This window comes from Lepisma saccharinum, chromosome 8, assembly GCF_977018435.1.
Source record: "Lepisma saccharinum chromosome 8, izLepSacc3.1, whole genome shotgun sequence".
Classification (NCBI taxonomy): domain Eukaryota; kingdom Metazoa; phylum Arthropoda; class Insecta; order Zygentoma; family Lepismatidae; genus Lepisma; species Lepisma saccharinum.
Window position 1 is genome coordinate 53,392,162 of NC_139236.1, and position 15,904 is coordinate 53,408,065.

The following is a 15,904-nucleotide window of genomic DNA, read 5'->3' on the forward strand; positions in this document are numbered from 1 at the left end:
CTTCCTTTTACCCCTGCTGCTTACCAAGGTACTGTTAGGTCAATTGTCTTGTAATCTTAGTGTTTGAAAGTGACAAGTCCAAAACACTTCTTGTTAAAATATGCACACAAATAATAATAACCTGTGACAACAGCCCGTGAGGGCCAGGGCCTACCTACCTACTGCCAGCCTCACTTCCACCTGCCGAGATGAGACATCATCCAACAAGTTACGGGATGACATATGGTCAGCACGACGAACCCCCAGTCGTCGTTGTAGGCTTCCATGACCGGGTTATGCTACTTACTCATAGCTTCCCAATTTCCTCACGATGTTGGCTGGCCACCGGTCCCATACACAGGCAGAAATCTGAGGAGAACATTTGTATGCTTCCTCCTGTGTGCAGTGGCGTGCCCAGGATTTTCGAAAGGGAGGGGTTAAGTACACTTTTTCTGGTAGTCAGCTCTCATTTTGCCATCTTTTCCTACCTTTGATGTTCTTTTTTTTAGGAATACTGGACCAAAAGGGGGGGGGGGTTATAACCCCCACCAACCCCCCCTTGGGCACGCCACTGCCTGTGTGCATCCCGTAGAAGGAGCCCAAAGCATGACACCTTAAACCACATGGCCATGGATGCTGAGGGACAACACATGTACATACACAATACAAATCATCATGTTGGTTTTTGTGTAGAATTATACAAGATATGAAATATTTATATAACAAGTGAAAGAGGAAAAAGCTCACCAGACATAGGAAAAATTCAAATTTTTGCGGCCGCAAGCCACATCTGCAGGTGTAGAAACAAAACGTGGGAATTGAGCTAATACATTAACTTTTCAAAATTTATGGACCTTGTGGATATATTTTACAGAGGGCCTCGTGTTTCCAGACTTTGGTTCCTTATTTTAATAAGAGGGAACTGAAGGTCCTCCTTTATCCTTTTTACCTGGACACATTCAAAATATATTTCTATATAGTATTCCAGTGCATGCATCTTCTTCCCCCATTTCATTAATCATTTTCATTAATTTATTACCAGTGTAATTACAATTGGTATATTTCTATTCAGAAAATTAGTTAATTAAATTTGAAGTCAGTGGTGTATGGCTATGTTTCCCAGTGTTCACAGCCATAAATAATTTGAACATATATGAAAATGAAAGCTAAAGAAATGAGACATATTCTTTTCCATGGTTATGTGCTTCCCTTCTGAAATTCCTAGGCATCCTTTCAAATTAAAAATGAGTAGCACCAACATTAATTCAGATATTGCTAGAGAAATTCACAAAAATCTTAACTAAATCTGTTAGACCATAATTGTTTCCAACATACATTTTATTAAATGGTGTGTGGGCTGTGGGATTAATATGTCTTCTTGTTTTCCTGTTGGCTGGGGTTTATAACCACAATTATACATGTAAGTAACAAGTATAAATCTTAGTGCTGTATCTAATAGTGCCAAAATAGTGAAAGGTGTTTTAGGGAGAATTCACACTGATGTGACACGAGACACATGTCACTTGGGAATGAGCCAGTCAGCAGCAACTTTTCACACCGTAGCAGCATGACAGGCTGCACAAGCCTGTGTTCGATTGGCAAAATCCTCAAGTGACACATGTCACATTTCACTTGTTGCTTTGGTGTGAATACTCCTTAAGGGTTAACATTGCACTCGGCCACAGTGTGGTTGCCTTTAATGGTATCAATTATTGATGATTTAGAAAACTGAAAGGTAGCAAAGTCAGGCAGATTGTTTTATGAGACACAAGCCTGACAATCGTTGGATTTCATGAGTTATATTGGGCAGGAAGATAGTAGAGAAAGAAGAATGAAATATAACATGCTGTGGTAATCTATCGAAAGTGAAGATTTAGGTAAGATATCTTCATAGCTATAACTCATATGATTAAGTGTAATCAAAATACCGGGTCATCGAGATTGATTGCCGAAATTTTAAACTGTTATTATAAAAGAAGTATTTAATGGATATACATGTGTGGCATCTCCCTGCAGAAGAGAATTGGGTAAGGATTTTCGAAAGGTCATAGTTCACATAAAGTACATTATGTTTTTACTATACACACATGCACACATCATACATATAATGATACAATAGAAAGTGGAAAAGGGAGAGCTAATTTTTAATGATTAATTATTACAGTTATTTCAAAGGTATTGCAGAGGGGTGTTTTAATCCCTAAAATGCCTCTTGGCATTTTGCATGTAAAAGTTAGTGGACATGAAGTCCTGATAGATTTGATTCAAAGTATTTGTATATATATATGCAGAAGTTTAGCATTGAATGACTTTTGATGTTCAATTCCAGGAGATACAGCAATTAGTTGCTGGATCTTAATTTATTATTCCAATGAGTAAGGCTGAAATTGCCATCTGCATTGAGTATGTCTCAAATGTTTCAAACCTATTTAAACATTGCAAGTCGACATGTTGAACTTCACATAATATTTTTAATCGGTGACTATTTTCTTTCAGCTGTCCGTGAGGATCGGATGCCTGGTGGGCGCAACTCAGGGGCTGTGTATAACCTGTACAAGGTACCGGTAGGCACTCACTTTAACCTTCTCTCTCTGAACAGCCAACAGTTTGCACGCATGCTCTGAAATAGATTGAAATAGCACATCTTGGGGTAACAACTATCCAACCTGTCAAATTGTGTGTTCTGTCAAAAATCTTAAATAAATCTTCACATATACATACTAGTTTCTACCTATATATAAGGTGATAGGTGATAGGTAATTATTTTACAGCTGAAACGGTAGCTTAGAACAGGTAAGTTTGTTGTAGTCTTTATCACTTAGCCTAGTTTATGTTTTGAAATGTATGTATTGAATAATTCTTTTTGTTCGCCAAAATCACCTTTGAAATGTTGTTATTTTGTATATATTATTGTGATGCATGCAAGAAATGAAGAAAGAAAGATGATTCTAAAGATGGAATTTTATTGAAATATGTATGTAAACTACTTTGTAATTTAGATGAACCTTTGGGTGATGCTAGGGCAGCTGTTTTCGAATTTTCCTCTCCTGTCAAAAAACTGCTATGATATTAAAAAAATCTGAAAAATTACAGGATTTCTTATAGAACATTCACATGAACCTTCGAGTGGTTTGCTTTTGTTGTTTAGTTATTATCAGTAGTTTTGTGACTACATGTCTATTAAGCTATGGTAATATACAGAGTGAACCAAAAGTAGGTGGGCAGTAAATTATAACGTTCAGCATGACCTCACTAAATTGCATCTGCCTGTCTGGGTCATCCTCCAATAAGCCATACATTAGCCGTGGACGATAAGCTTTCAACCCAATAGATTTCAGGATTTGTATAATAGAGGTTTGTGAAATGCTCAATTCTGCTGAGGCTCTTCTTTTAGACTTACTGTCCACCTACTTTTGGTTCACTTTGTATAGACAACAGCGAAAGCAAACAACTTTAACACAAGACATCAAAAACACCACACAAAAGAACAGAACTCCCACACTTCCAGATGCTCCCTCTTCAGTAACTCCGAAATATAGAGGATATGTAACACTGCAAATAAGGGAAGGAAGAGGGAGTTGCGGATACATGTTTTCTTTACTTTTCCATCACCCTGTGTTATTCTATTCTTTTGTGTGGTGTTTTTGATGTCTTGTGTTAAAGTTGTTTGCTTTCGCTGTTGTCTATACAGAGTGAACCAAAAGTAGGTGGACAGTAAGTCTAAAAGAAGAGCCTCAGCAGAATTGAGCATTTCACAAACCTCTATTATACGAATCCTGAAATCTATTGGGTTGAAAGCTTATCGTCCACAGCTAATTCATGGCTTATTGGAGGATGGGAATTGCTGAGTGCAGGTACTCATTGACTAACTCCATAAGCTAATTTGTTCATTACTGTTAAGTTTCACACATGAATAATCGTACCGAGTTAGGTGGTGCTACGGGTGCATAGAAAATTCTGGAAGTTAGCAACACTTGTGGCCAGCTTGGACAAGGTCTTTCCAACACTCTTGCCAAAGACAAAGCGGGCCAGGGATTGCTTGCGGTCGACCTTTTTTCGTGAAGGAGGAAGGACAGTGACCATGAAAGAACTGCATAAGTCACTCAAACAGCAGAGAGAAAGGCAAGCAGTCCTCTTCCTTCAAATGTGGATCATCTGTGCCACGTTGCCGAGCCCCGTGAAGGGTTCAGCCACTTTATGTTTGCGTTGCGGCCAATACGACAGAAAATGGGGGAATTGAATAGTCTGCATATGTAAATATGTTAAAGTAGATAAATTCCATTCCAAGGTGTATAAAGGCATTAAAAAAGATGAACTTAAGATATCAAAAATTGTTTTTAGAAAACAATGCAAGCGGCGCTTGCATTTACTGCACATTTCTGGTCTGTCATAGATTTGATCCCCACCAATGTAAAAAAAAAATGTTCTGAAGAGGAGAGAAAAGGTGCTCTCTTGAAACATAGTGTTAGAAGAGTAAGCATAATTTAAAACAACAGATAATGTCCAATTAACATTGAATGCTAATATAGAACCATTGTCACTAGCATTCAGAGATCATTCGTAGTTTTCAGCCTTGTTAGTTTGTTTATTTCAAAGAAACGTAATAATAATGTGGATCTCCATGATTGCAGAACGTCCTGTAAAATGGGGAAGATTTCTTTCATCCCTGGGTGTGGGGATGGCGAGGGGGTGACATGTAAAAATAATCGAAAACGACTGATATTAGTGTGGAATCCATAGTTTTCGGGTTGCTAAGATGAATAGTGACACTCCCAATGCTGTTCAACTCCAAGGCACCCCTAGGGGTGGGGGTGGGAAGAGGGTGACATGTAAAAATAATTGAAAATGACCGATGTTAGTGTGGAATCCATAGTTTTCCGGGTCGCTAATATGAATAGTGACACTCCCAATCCAGTTCAACTCCAAGACACCACTGCACCCCAAGGGGTCCGATCAAACCTGATTGATTCTTAATATACAAATTATTTACACATGATAATTAAAGATGCCAAGAAAGTTGTAAATCAGACGTGGCCCCCTAGGAAGGAATGGTGGTACGTAAGGTAAGTATGATCTGGACCCCCAACCCTGTAACTTACACCTTCAATTGTGATTTTTCTTGCTTTTCACAGTTCACTCTTTTATGCTTGTAAGCAGACTCAAAGATCTTGGCTTGTCCCAGAAGATTTTTTTGAAAGAGGATTTCTCTATTTTGAAAAAAAAACAACTATTTTTTAGTTAAAAAAAAGGAAATTTAATGTTGCATTTCTTTGTTTTCAAGTTTTAACTAATTCAGCATCATACATCTTTTTCAATGGGAGATTGCAGTACAGGTACATTAACAATAGTAATTATCCTCACTTTTATGTATGAACCCTATTACTTTATCCACAACCATAATGTCTAACATATATATGTGTGTGATTCTATCGAGTATATTTCAGTGCTTTTACCCAGCATTTTTAGAATAGAACTTGATTATACCATTTTATGGATATGTAGCTGCTATACATGCTGGGGGTTAATGTAGTAAGAGGCATGTTTCAGTACCAAAATTTAGAAACATTGTTCTGCACAATACTACATACTATCATGATCATGACAAAATAGAGTTATATGTTTAATTTCATTGATCCTGTTAGGAATATGTAAATTGAAAGAACACACTTTGGCAGAGTTGAACAACATGACCCAATTATTGTACCTATTCTTCGAATATCCGTATAGTCGGAGAAATATCTAAAAGTTACTATGTGGATTTGTGGTTTCATTCTATTTCAGAGATGCTAGCTATGTAATTGGTGGGTCATGAGAACTGAGATACATGGGGGTCAATATAAAAGTGAGGATTGTTCAGTCTCTCCTCCATTTGTATGTTACAACTTATATACGCAGTATTCATTTTTAATCAGTATATATTTCAGGTAAATATTTTTAGATGTTTAATAGCACAAATAGATAACATTTTGCATAGAGAATTATTCCTTATAATTCCAAAAGTTAAAAAAAACAAAAACATTGTACATTATGAGAACTACAAGCATGATTACTTCATATAAATATTATCTACATAATGATTGTTCTTTATTATGGACCTCATCAGCTGTGTATCACATATCGCTTCTATGATAATAGTTACCTTGTTGCTTTTGAAGTGTGATTGCTCTTCTATTTACATTTGGTGGATGTTGCTAGTCTCCAGGCTGTTGTGAACTTGTTTCAAAATTTACAGCATCAACCAACCAAATAAAATGTTATTTAGCTTTAATATTATGCAGCTATAAATGACATTCATAGCTGCCTCAGTGACCGAGGGTGTTAGATTGTTCTACTCACAATTTCGCAAACAAATGTCCCACCTTTGAGTCCCAGTGTGTTCATTTGTGACACTCCCTTTGATTTCATCTAATGTTGCAGTCAGTCAATATAATTAAAGTTTGCCATGAATTAGATCCAATCCAATCTGATATTAGCTTCAAAATCAATGAAATTGCAGTTTTTCTTTATTCTCTAAATTTGATTAATAATTTCCAGTCTTAGAGTGATCATTTTTTATTCCTTCACTATGCATTTCCTTCATCGTTCTGTTACAATCTTTACAGTTCATTTTCATAATTTTATTTCAGAAGTTGATTATTTATACTGGAAATATTGTGTATGGGCTAAGTGTCAAATCTGCATGACCAGTGCTGCAAATGCAAAATCAAATGTTTGGCTCTGTCTTCCTTTGTTCATCTGGCCAGAAAAATAATATTTCCTCCAGATAGTACCTTGTGTCATAGTTAACAATTTCTATATTTTACCCAAATTCAGCCTGCCTTTGTGGCAGCTAATGCAGTTATTGTTAATTTTCAAGAGAAAAATCCTTCATAATCCAGGTAATAGTTTTGTAGTCATTGATGTTTGAATTTCACTCTGTAAATATACAAAAGTTGACTTTCTTGTGACTATTTTGTTGGATGTTTTCTGCACAAGACATAAGAGAGCAACTATAGGGATAAATTTCTTTCAATATTTTTCTGTTACTTCATTTAACTAACAATTTACTCACGTGAAAGGACTATAAGTTATTGTATATTTCGTATCCACACAACATGTTGCTTCTCAATGCTACTTTCATTCTATACCTTCAATTTTAATAGTTGTGTTTCACTTGGCAGATGGAATTTTTACAGGTTTTCCACATCATATGTTCTAGTAATTAATACTAATGTAGGTTAATTGACACATATTCATTACAAGGAAACCAGCATGCTTTTTCATTGTGTTTATTCCATACCATGTTGAAACAGACAAAATATTAAACATAAAAATGTTCATACAGAAAGTAAAATGAAACTTGTGTTAAGACATGTTATCAGCTCATGCAAACTGAAACTTGTAAAATTAAGGGAGATAATTACATGATAATATTATTACTATCAAGTATATGTGCTCCATAGATTTTGGGCAATGTAATATCTCTGATTCACAACAATGACTGGGGGTTCATTGTGCTGACCACACGTCACCCTGTAATCGATTGGATGATCACCCACCTCTGCTGAGACATGTGGGAGTGAGTTCGGCAGTCGGTGGGTAGGCTCTGGTCCTCGAGCATGGTTTTGCCATGGGTTGTTATTATAAATCTCTGATTCATATTCATCTTAGCATACAGCATACAACAGTGATAAAATAGGGTTGACAATTGAAGAACTTCGTCATATGCACATAAGCAACCAAAAGAGAAAATATAGTGCCATCTTCCTTCATTTAAATATTCTGGCACAACTTATTTGTAAAGCATAATTTCACTTCACGTGAAGTGCATATGAGAAAATAAAAAAAAATAACATGAATGAAGGCTATGAGGGATCTGTACATGGAAGAAAGAAAGAAATTATTTAATTGCGTATAGTGCTTAGGGCAATGGTAAAATGAAAATGTTAAGAACAAGAAACTGATAGCATGTAATGAGTTTATTCTAGAACATTTAATTTAATGAAATCCTTTCTTCTGAATTACAATAAACAATGCACCAAATCTCCCATTGCAGTAGACCCATAAATGTATAATTGTCATTTACATAGTGCATTATAATACATGAAATATTATATTTCACAAGCATCTAATTAGTAGTTCCATTTTTTTCCCAGTGACTAGTGTGACTGAACAGAAAGGGGGCAAGGGTGGTTAAGGATGACTATATATATTGCATAGGTTCTAGGCTGCAAGTCTCTGCAGATTTGTGTTGACGTATCCTTCCAATTCACATTTTTTAACATATCAGAAACACAGAGGGTAAGTATATGTGACGACAGTGAAAACTGTAAACTTGAAAAAATTATGCACAAATTTTCCTTGTATTTTACAGTATTCATTGGAACAAGAGGTAGGCTTCCTTAAAATATAGTTTGCTTGTTGCAATACATGTAGCAGTTATTCATATTCTCGTCATTTTCAGATTTGCCTTCTTGACTTAATACAATAGAAGTTCATAGCGTGAAAATCATGCAGGTGTTTGAAATTCTGTGAATGCACACAGAACTATGCTTCTATAATTAATTTGTCTAATATTGATTGCCATCTGTTGTTTTAATAAGTATTGTGTATCATGATATGAGATCTTCAATGAAATATTTCTACATAAAAAGGGAATTTTTTGGGGTGCAAAAACTGTTCATCTCAATTTGTTTCTTGGTTTTGAGATTTCTTTAATCATCTGTTACTCATAATATTTAAAGGAGACAATGAACAAGCATCTAAAATCTTTTATGAAAGTATGTACCAATCCAAATTAGTCTACCAGACACATGACTATAGAAAATTAAATTTTGTAAGACTACATAGCAATTTATGTTAGATGCATTTTCCATATGTCAATATTTCTTTAATGCTAGTCATCGTATTACAGCAACTAAAACTATTTCATTCTTCCTAAGCATGCAGTGTGGATACAAATTATACTCTTATTACACTATTCTAAGAATTCAGCAGTCAATTTTCCTCGAAAATGGAGGTACCCTTAGAAACTAATTGCTCAACAAAAACTTTCATATATATTTCAAATTAAACAAATGAATCTGCACCCATGCAAGTTCCCCTGTTTCAGCTCTAAAAGCATGGAGCCATATTTTCTTCATTATTTACAGTGATGCAGAAAGTGAGGGATGCTCCAATGTGTCATACCACCATAAATTCCTGAGAGGGGTGGCAGTATCCCATAAAGTTATTAATCGAAATTGTACTTCCCTTTACCATACTCCTTATATATGTTTCTTTTTTCTGAATCTCTTCTTCCTTATTCAAAAGGAGACAATCCACGTCATCATCCACATATTTCCATTTTACTCAATGAAATATTCAGTATAAAACACTTGTTTGTGAAAAAGTTGCTTCCAGTATGAAGTGTGGCAAAGTACCCTATGATGATAAAAAAGTATATATTTTTCAGTTCAGTCCTTCTGGCAGTACAGTTTATATCATAATAATGCATATTGCAACTTGTTCAATTTTGTTGATTTTTATTCTCTTGAGTTTGTCACTTGGCAAAGTCTGCTACAGCAGTATTTTACGTTTATATCATCTTGATATGAGACAGATATTTTTGAACCCAAATGAATAAAATTGTCACTTTTTCCAAACACTTAAAACCTCTCTTATAGAAAAGGTATCTTTTAGCATGTTTATTCTTCCCTTCCCCCCAAAAGATGTTTGTGAGAAAAAGAATGAAGTTACAAGTATGTTAGTGGATTTCTTAATATTTAATGGGCTCTTAACCCTTTAGGCTAAACAAAGAACTTACTGTAACTCAATTGCCTGTTAGTAGTATTGAATGAAATAAGTAAGCAGTTATAATTTTGTGTTCTCATTGACTATTTTTGAAAAGTATATTTGCAATATTAATTATAAGGAACATTTATTTATTGAGTGTGTTATGACTATATATAATTTACTGTACATCTGTAACCTGATATTTCTCTGTTTGAATAGCAATGCAGAAATGTAATGTTCTTATGTATGCGAGTACATGATTGAACTGTTTATTGCTCAGAATTTGTCTGCATTTAATTCCAGGTAAAGTATAAAAAGCATAAAAAGAATCAGAAGAACGGGCAGCTGAAAACCCAGATGGATAAGCATAAAACTGTGATGAACCAGGAGCAACCTATGCCTCATTTGGTAAATGGAGAAATCCTAAAAACAGCACTGACAAATCCCAGTGAGGTATGAACTTTTCTTAAATGCTATGTCTGCAATTAACATTAAGGATTCATTTCCAGGAACTCATAAATTCTATTGGGTTCTATAACGAGACCGGAACCTTTCTTCTCGCACAATTTAAATTCTGTCAAAATTGTGTATTGTCTCATTTCAATGCCGAACTTCGAGCATATTTAAGGTTCCAGGACCGAATTGAAATACTACAAAGATAAAAAGGTTATTTGCGGTCCAGAACCCATTTACGCATGCTGATTTTCTCTCCTGGACAGGAATTGAATTTCTTTACAATTCCTGGACCTTAAACAATTTCAGCTTAAGTTGTTACAGGAATGTAAGGAAAGGAATAAATAAAGGAATAATAAAATGTGTTTTGGCTTATTTGTGAAGTATATATTGTGTTTAGGAGTTCATTGATTTACTTGTTATATTTATAATTACTGATATTATCTTCCTAATTTTGATAGGTCCAAAAATTATATATTGTGCACCTACACAGTATTTTTTTTGCTGGGGTGCAGTGGTACACTATATTGGTACCTTTTTCCTATAGCTGAGAATAAAATATAGTGAAGTTTCGTATTAACAAAATAAATCTCTTACCATTCACTATACACTTATGAACAGTGCATTATAACAGGTGAAGTTTCACAAACTTATTGTTTGCATCTTAACCTTGCATTCTATATTACATAGTTTGCTGAATCAAGATGAAATGTTAACATTAATTTTATATGCACTTTTTTCCCTTATTTTAGATTGTACATTTGCGGCAAAGGTTAGAAAACACTGTTAGTTCTTCAAGGGATCGGAATATGCCCATTGAAACGGCCATAGGCATGATCCAAACCCTCATCGACTGTGATGAGTTCCAAGACATTGCCACATTAAGGGTAAGATAATTATTTCTCTTTAGTGTTTTTTCACCGGACCCTGTGGCCGAGTGGCTAGCACATCGTGCTGCGACTCCAAGGGTCCCGGGTTCGAATCCCGCTCGGGCTTGGTTGTTTGTGAATGTCCATTCATCAATTTCATCACTCATCCCCGTCTTCGCAAATTAGCCAAGAGGCACAAAATGCGAAGTAAAATAAACTCAATCAATCAATCATTTAGTGTTTTGGATTATATACACAAATTTTATTCCAAATTATTTATTATTATTATATCCTTGGGGAGAATTATTTTCTCAATCCACCAGATGAGGGATTATCAAGCTCAACTGTTTATAATTATTGTTATTTTAAATTTCATACAGTCATGGATGTCCGCATGGAATTTTTTCATAAAGGCATTTTTTTATCGAGGGGGGCAAACCGGACACATTTTCCCCCGTAATAGTATTGTCCCCTGAAAAAACATTGCTTTGGTTTGAGGTTACCATGTTCTTGCAACATCCTTGCAATAACTAACATGTAGGTATGTTTCACCTACATCACAAACTGTTGCATTGTGGCTTCAAGCAGCCACGATAGAGGCCAGTTCATGTAAACATATGGAATTCAAGCAGGCAGGAGGGAGATTTGAACCTTGTTTGTGATGGTATATTGTGAAATATTAGATTGTTCAATCAGAACAACCCGGCAGGGTAAGGGGTCTTCCAGGATGTCCGTGCATACAGTTAGTGTACTGAAATGCATACCAGTAGGTATTCTACTTTGTTATTAACTTGTACACACCTTATTCAAGAAAGCTTTAAAATTAGGGAGAAATTTTTACCATATCTTTTATGTGTGAACTCTCACATAAATACTGCAATTTTAAAAATCTTGAAATGTGTGAAGGAATTTATTTGTTAGTTTAAATGGCCGAGTATTTTTTTTATTAAACACTACTTTTACTTTGTTATTATGCTCGAATAATAACTAACTGAACTTTATTTCCATTACTAACAATAAAAATGACAATTGAATGATTGAAAAAGTAAAGTCCACTTTATGCACAGATAGGCTAATCGGGACTGAACCTACATTTTAAAGTGGGATCTGAACCACTGTGCACTGTGCCTCCACTGGTATCGAACCCAGAACGACGTTACCACTATGCCATTGGATAAGCCCAATAAAAATATAAAGTTTTGTGATTTTTGAGACTTGAGATGAAGGATGCCAATTTCCATGGATCTACTCGCCCCCCTCCTGATGCCCATGCTTTAAGTTATTCATAAAAAAAGAACATATAACATCATGAAATTATTGCAGTGTTTGGAAATTATTAAAGATGTAAATGTGAAAAAAGCATTTATTCATTTTCCTTGCAGAATATGGATGAACTTTTGGACCATGAATCAGATTTGTCTGAGAAGTTGTGTCAAATAGGAGATTCCATAGTGTATAAGCTGGTGCAGTGGACCAAAAGATTACCTTTTTACCTGGAATTACCGGTAGAGGTAAGTAAAATTTAGAATTCAGTAAACATGATATTCAAGTAAACTATAGTATAAGGATATAATTGCATCTGTGGGAAGGAATACACACACACAGATACATAGACTATTTACAGCTATATTAAGGCACTTATAAATTCTTATCTTTGTAATTATGAAGTGCCTTTAAGTCTTCTGTATTAGATTAGATGTTGTCTCCATTACGCACGCATGTTTTGGCATATAGGCTTGCTGTTACCATTGACCTTGTCATTGTTATATTAATTCTAAATACTGTAATATTGCTAGGTTTTAAAATACAGTCACATGTAAAAAAGAAATGATGATGCTTTAATCGACAAAGGATTGATCAGTAGTTACAAGAGGTGATGAAGGCCTCCTACTAAACAGAACAGTTAGAATGCTTGCCTTGGTGTGAGATATCGAAAGTCAAGGAGTTCCAGAATTTTGGCATTAGAAGAGACTCATCGTGCTACCACCTTACCCAACAAAAAGCCACTTGGGAGAGCTAGTTCTTCAAAAGAGCTTTTTCTGTACAGAATTTAGGATTTAGTAGAAACAATTGTAATAAATGTTTGTCCCTTTGGACAAAATTTAGGAGAGGCTCAGGTTTGATAAGCTCATGCCTGGCTAAGGTGACTATACTTTTAATTATCTTATTGTGAAACCTATGTTTCTTAAAGGGGCAAATTATTTTTAATGTTGTAGGATTTTATTTTATTTATTTTCATTTGCTTGCTAGTAATAATGCAATAACTTATTTCAGAATAAAATAATATATTTTAGTATGAATTAGAAATCCAACTGGTGTATGCTTGTTGGATTATTATCCTCTTATTGAGTTTGATTGTAACAAACAAAACTACATGAAAAAGAACAAGTGAATTTGCAGAACATGATTTTTCTCTACTTTTTGAGGTGTTGTATTCAAAATTTTCTAGCTCTCTATGTTAAGTACTTGCAAAATGCAGTGCAAGATTCCACTATACTCATATTTTTTTCCTTATTCTTTAAGGTGCATACGAGGCTATTAACACATAAGTGGCACGAGCTGCTTGTACTAACGACATCCGCGTATCAGGCAATCCATGGTGCCCATAAACTAGGAAGCACGAGTAGTGATGGAACGGAGGCTGATTTCCACCAAGAGGTAAGATGAATGCTATTCAGGTATATTTTAAGTATATTAAGTAGAAACTTTTCATGGTTAAAAGTATTATAACTCTAAATCATAAGCTTCAGGTTAGAACTGTAAGATATAGGTACCACCACACTTCTTCAAATCCAAGATGCCATAGAATGCTAGGCACATCTTAATTTTTGCTTCAGATTTTATGAAAAAAATTTACATCCAATTTATGGCACACACATGTACATAATACTGATTATTAGAACAATACCGTATTAAATTTACATTATTGTTATATTTGCCATTGCCATTAGTATTTACATTTAACATTTGAACAATAACATCACATTACACTATATTACACTAATACCGTGGCATATTTATACACACCATATGTACTTGGATCCAAGGCACACCTCAGTTTTCAACATCGAAAATAGGTGCACGTTATTTTTTAAAAAATACTGTATATCAGCTTATTGGTAAAAAAGTGCGGATAATTTTACCGATTCAATATTCCTATAAATGAACTGTAACTTAGTGCAAATTCTGTCAATTTGTTAATGTAAATGCATTTTGTAGAGGAAATATCTAAAAATGATTTTACTTTTCATAAATTAGGCATTATTTTACCTATGCACAAATGTTATCTTTTATATTTAATAAAGAATAAGGAATTTAGCAAATATATGATTTGGAGCACATGGTTTTTTGTATTCAACATGGCTACTGTCTGCCTAAAAATTGTTATTTATTATTAAATAAAGCATTTCTTTCCATCTCATGGGTGTAGCAAATGGTTTGTAAACATGACCCACCCATGATACTAATTGTGGGAAAGTATAAGCTTTTGGGAAATAGCTCTCACAAGCCTTTTCTGATATTAACCTAATGGCCCTTGCACTTAGGTTGGGTCTGTGGGTATTTGTGTGTGGGCATGTATGCCCAATCCTTGATTGGTCATATGGCCGGTCTTATGGCCAGTATAATTTTGTGTGACGGGTGCAAAATAGCCTAAGTGCTGACACACCCAAAATTTTAAATTCAAATTCAAATTTTTACAATCTCGTGGTTGCATTCATTAAATAAACTATTTATTTATTTATTTCTTCTTTGGATGGCGAAGTTAAGGCACAAGCCTTTTCTTGCACTTAACCATCTCTACTTTACATTTTACAAATTGAGTTGAATATCTAACAGTTTGCGAAATATAAAACATCAAAATACCAAAAACACAAAAAAAAAAAAAACACAAAAATACACATATATACTGTAAGAAACGTAAAAGAAAATGCACGTACAACATGAACATACACACAACAAAAATACTGAAAATACAGAAAAGTAAGTCTGTGTTTGTCCTACAAATTAACATCAAGAAAGGTTTCGTGTATGACCAGCTTCTTGTTGCACGTCCTTTAAAATTAGTCACTAAGAAATATTGTCCTTCATTAGGACACAAGGCTTGCAACTGAAGTCGGTACATTAACCTAGCAGAAAATATGAAGATATGGCAGTGGAAGGCTTAAGCCGTAAAATTGTAGGTTTAGAGGAATTATACATAAATGGCTTGATAGCAAAGAGGTTTATTTACTAACATGCCTGAAGGGCTTGAGACTACAAAAATGATGATAATAAGAATATAACCCCAATCTAAATTCAAGAAGCAATTAAATAATACAATTAAATCTTTACATAACTAAGACTTCCTAACACTTTATTTAACCAAAAGGGGATTATTTAATATCGAATTTTAATATTTATTTTTCCCCCAAAAGACCTATCTCAGAATAGAACAAAGAGTGCTGTGCTTTAACTAAAAATACCAACTAAATACACTACATAAAAACTTAAAATACTAAACCACTACAAAACAACTACTCCCTGTACTTTGTTCCATTCCGAGATGACCCCTTTCAACACTCAAGGAGAACTCAACTTAACTTGCTTTAACCTCAGCTAATCAGTGGGAAGTGAAGTTCCCACACGAGGCTTGCTTTCCTCCAACCTCTGGTATTTCATAGCCAAGCCCCTTTTTTCCAAATCAAAGCCATCTGGTGGCAAACTAACTTAAACATTTCTCTTTTCTTTCACTCAAAGACCTTGCATATGGTTATACATTTTATTGTCTTTCCTTGTTTTCAGTAGTGGTAAGTTGACTCCAGAAGATGATTTCTCAATTTTGATTTGAATTGGCAGAGAGAAGAAGAGTT

The 15,904-nt window shown here is 34.7% G+C and overlaps 1 protein-coding gene across 4 annotated transcripts in view; it reads left to right on the forward strand.

The window, feature by feature from the left end:
- LOC145991003 (hormone receptor 4-like) overlaps positions 1-15,904 on the forward strand; it is a 348,060-nt gene that overhangs the window by 322,443 nt on the left and 9,713 nt on the right. For 3 of the 4 annotated variants that reach the window (XM_083126656.1, XM_083126658.1, XM_083126657.1), the window contains exons 6-10: positions 2,476-2,543; positions 10,036-10,185; positions 10,938-11,072; positions 12,437-12,565; positions 13,578-13,712. In XM_083126656.1, coding sequence (XP_082982782.1) covers positions 2,476-2,543; positions 10,036-10,185; positions 10,938-11,072; positions 12,437-12,565; positions 13,578-13,712 — 617 coding nt within the window. The remainder of the gene's footprint in view (positions 1-2,475; positions 2,544-10,035; positions 10,186-10,937; positions 11,073-12,436; positions 12,566-13,577; positions 13,713-15,904) is intronic. The other variant, XM_083126659.1, reaches the window with a different exon arrangement.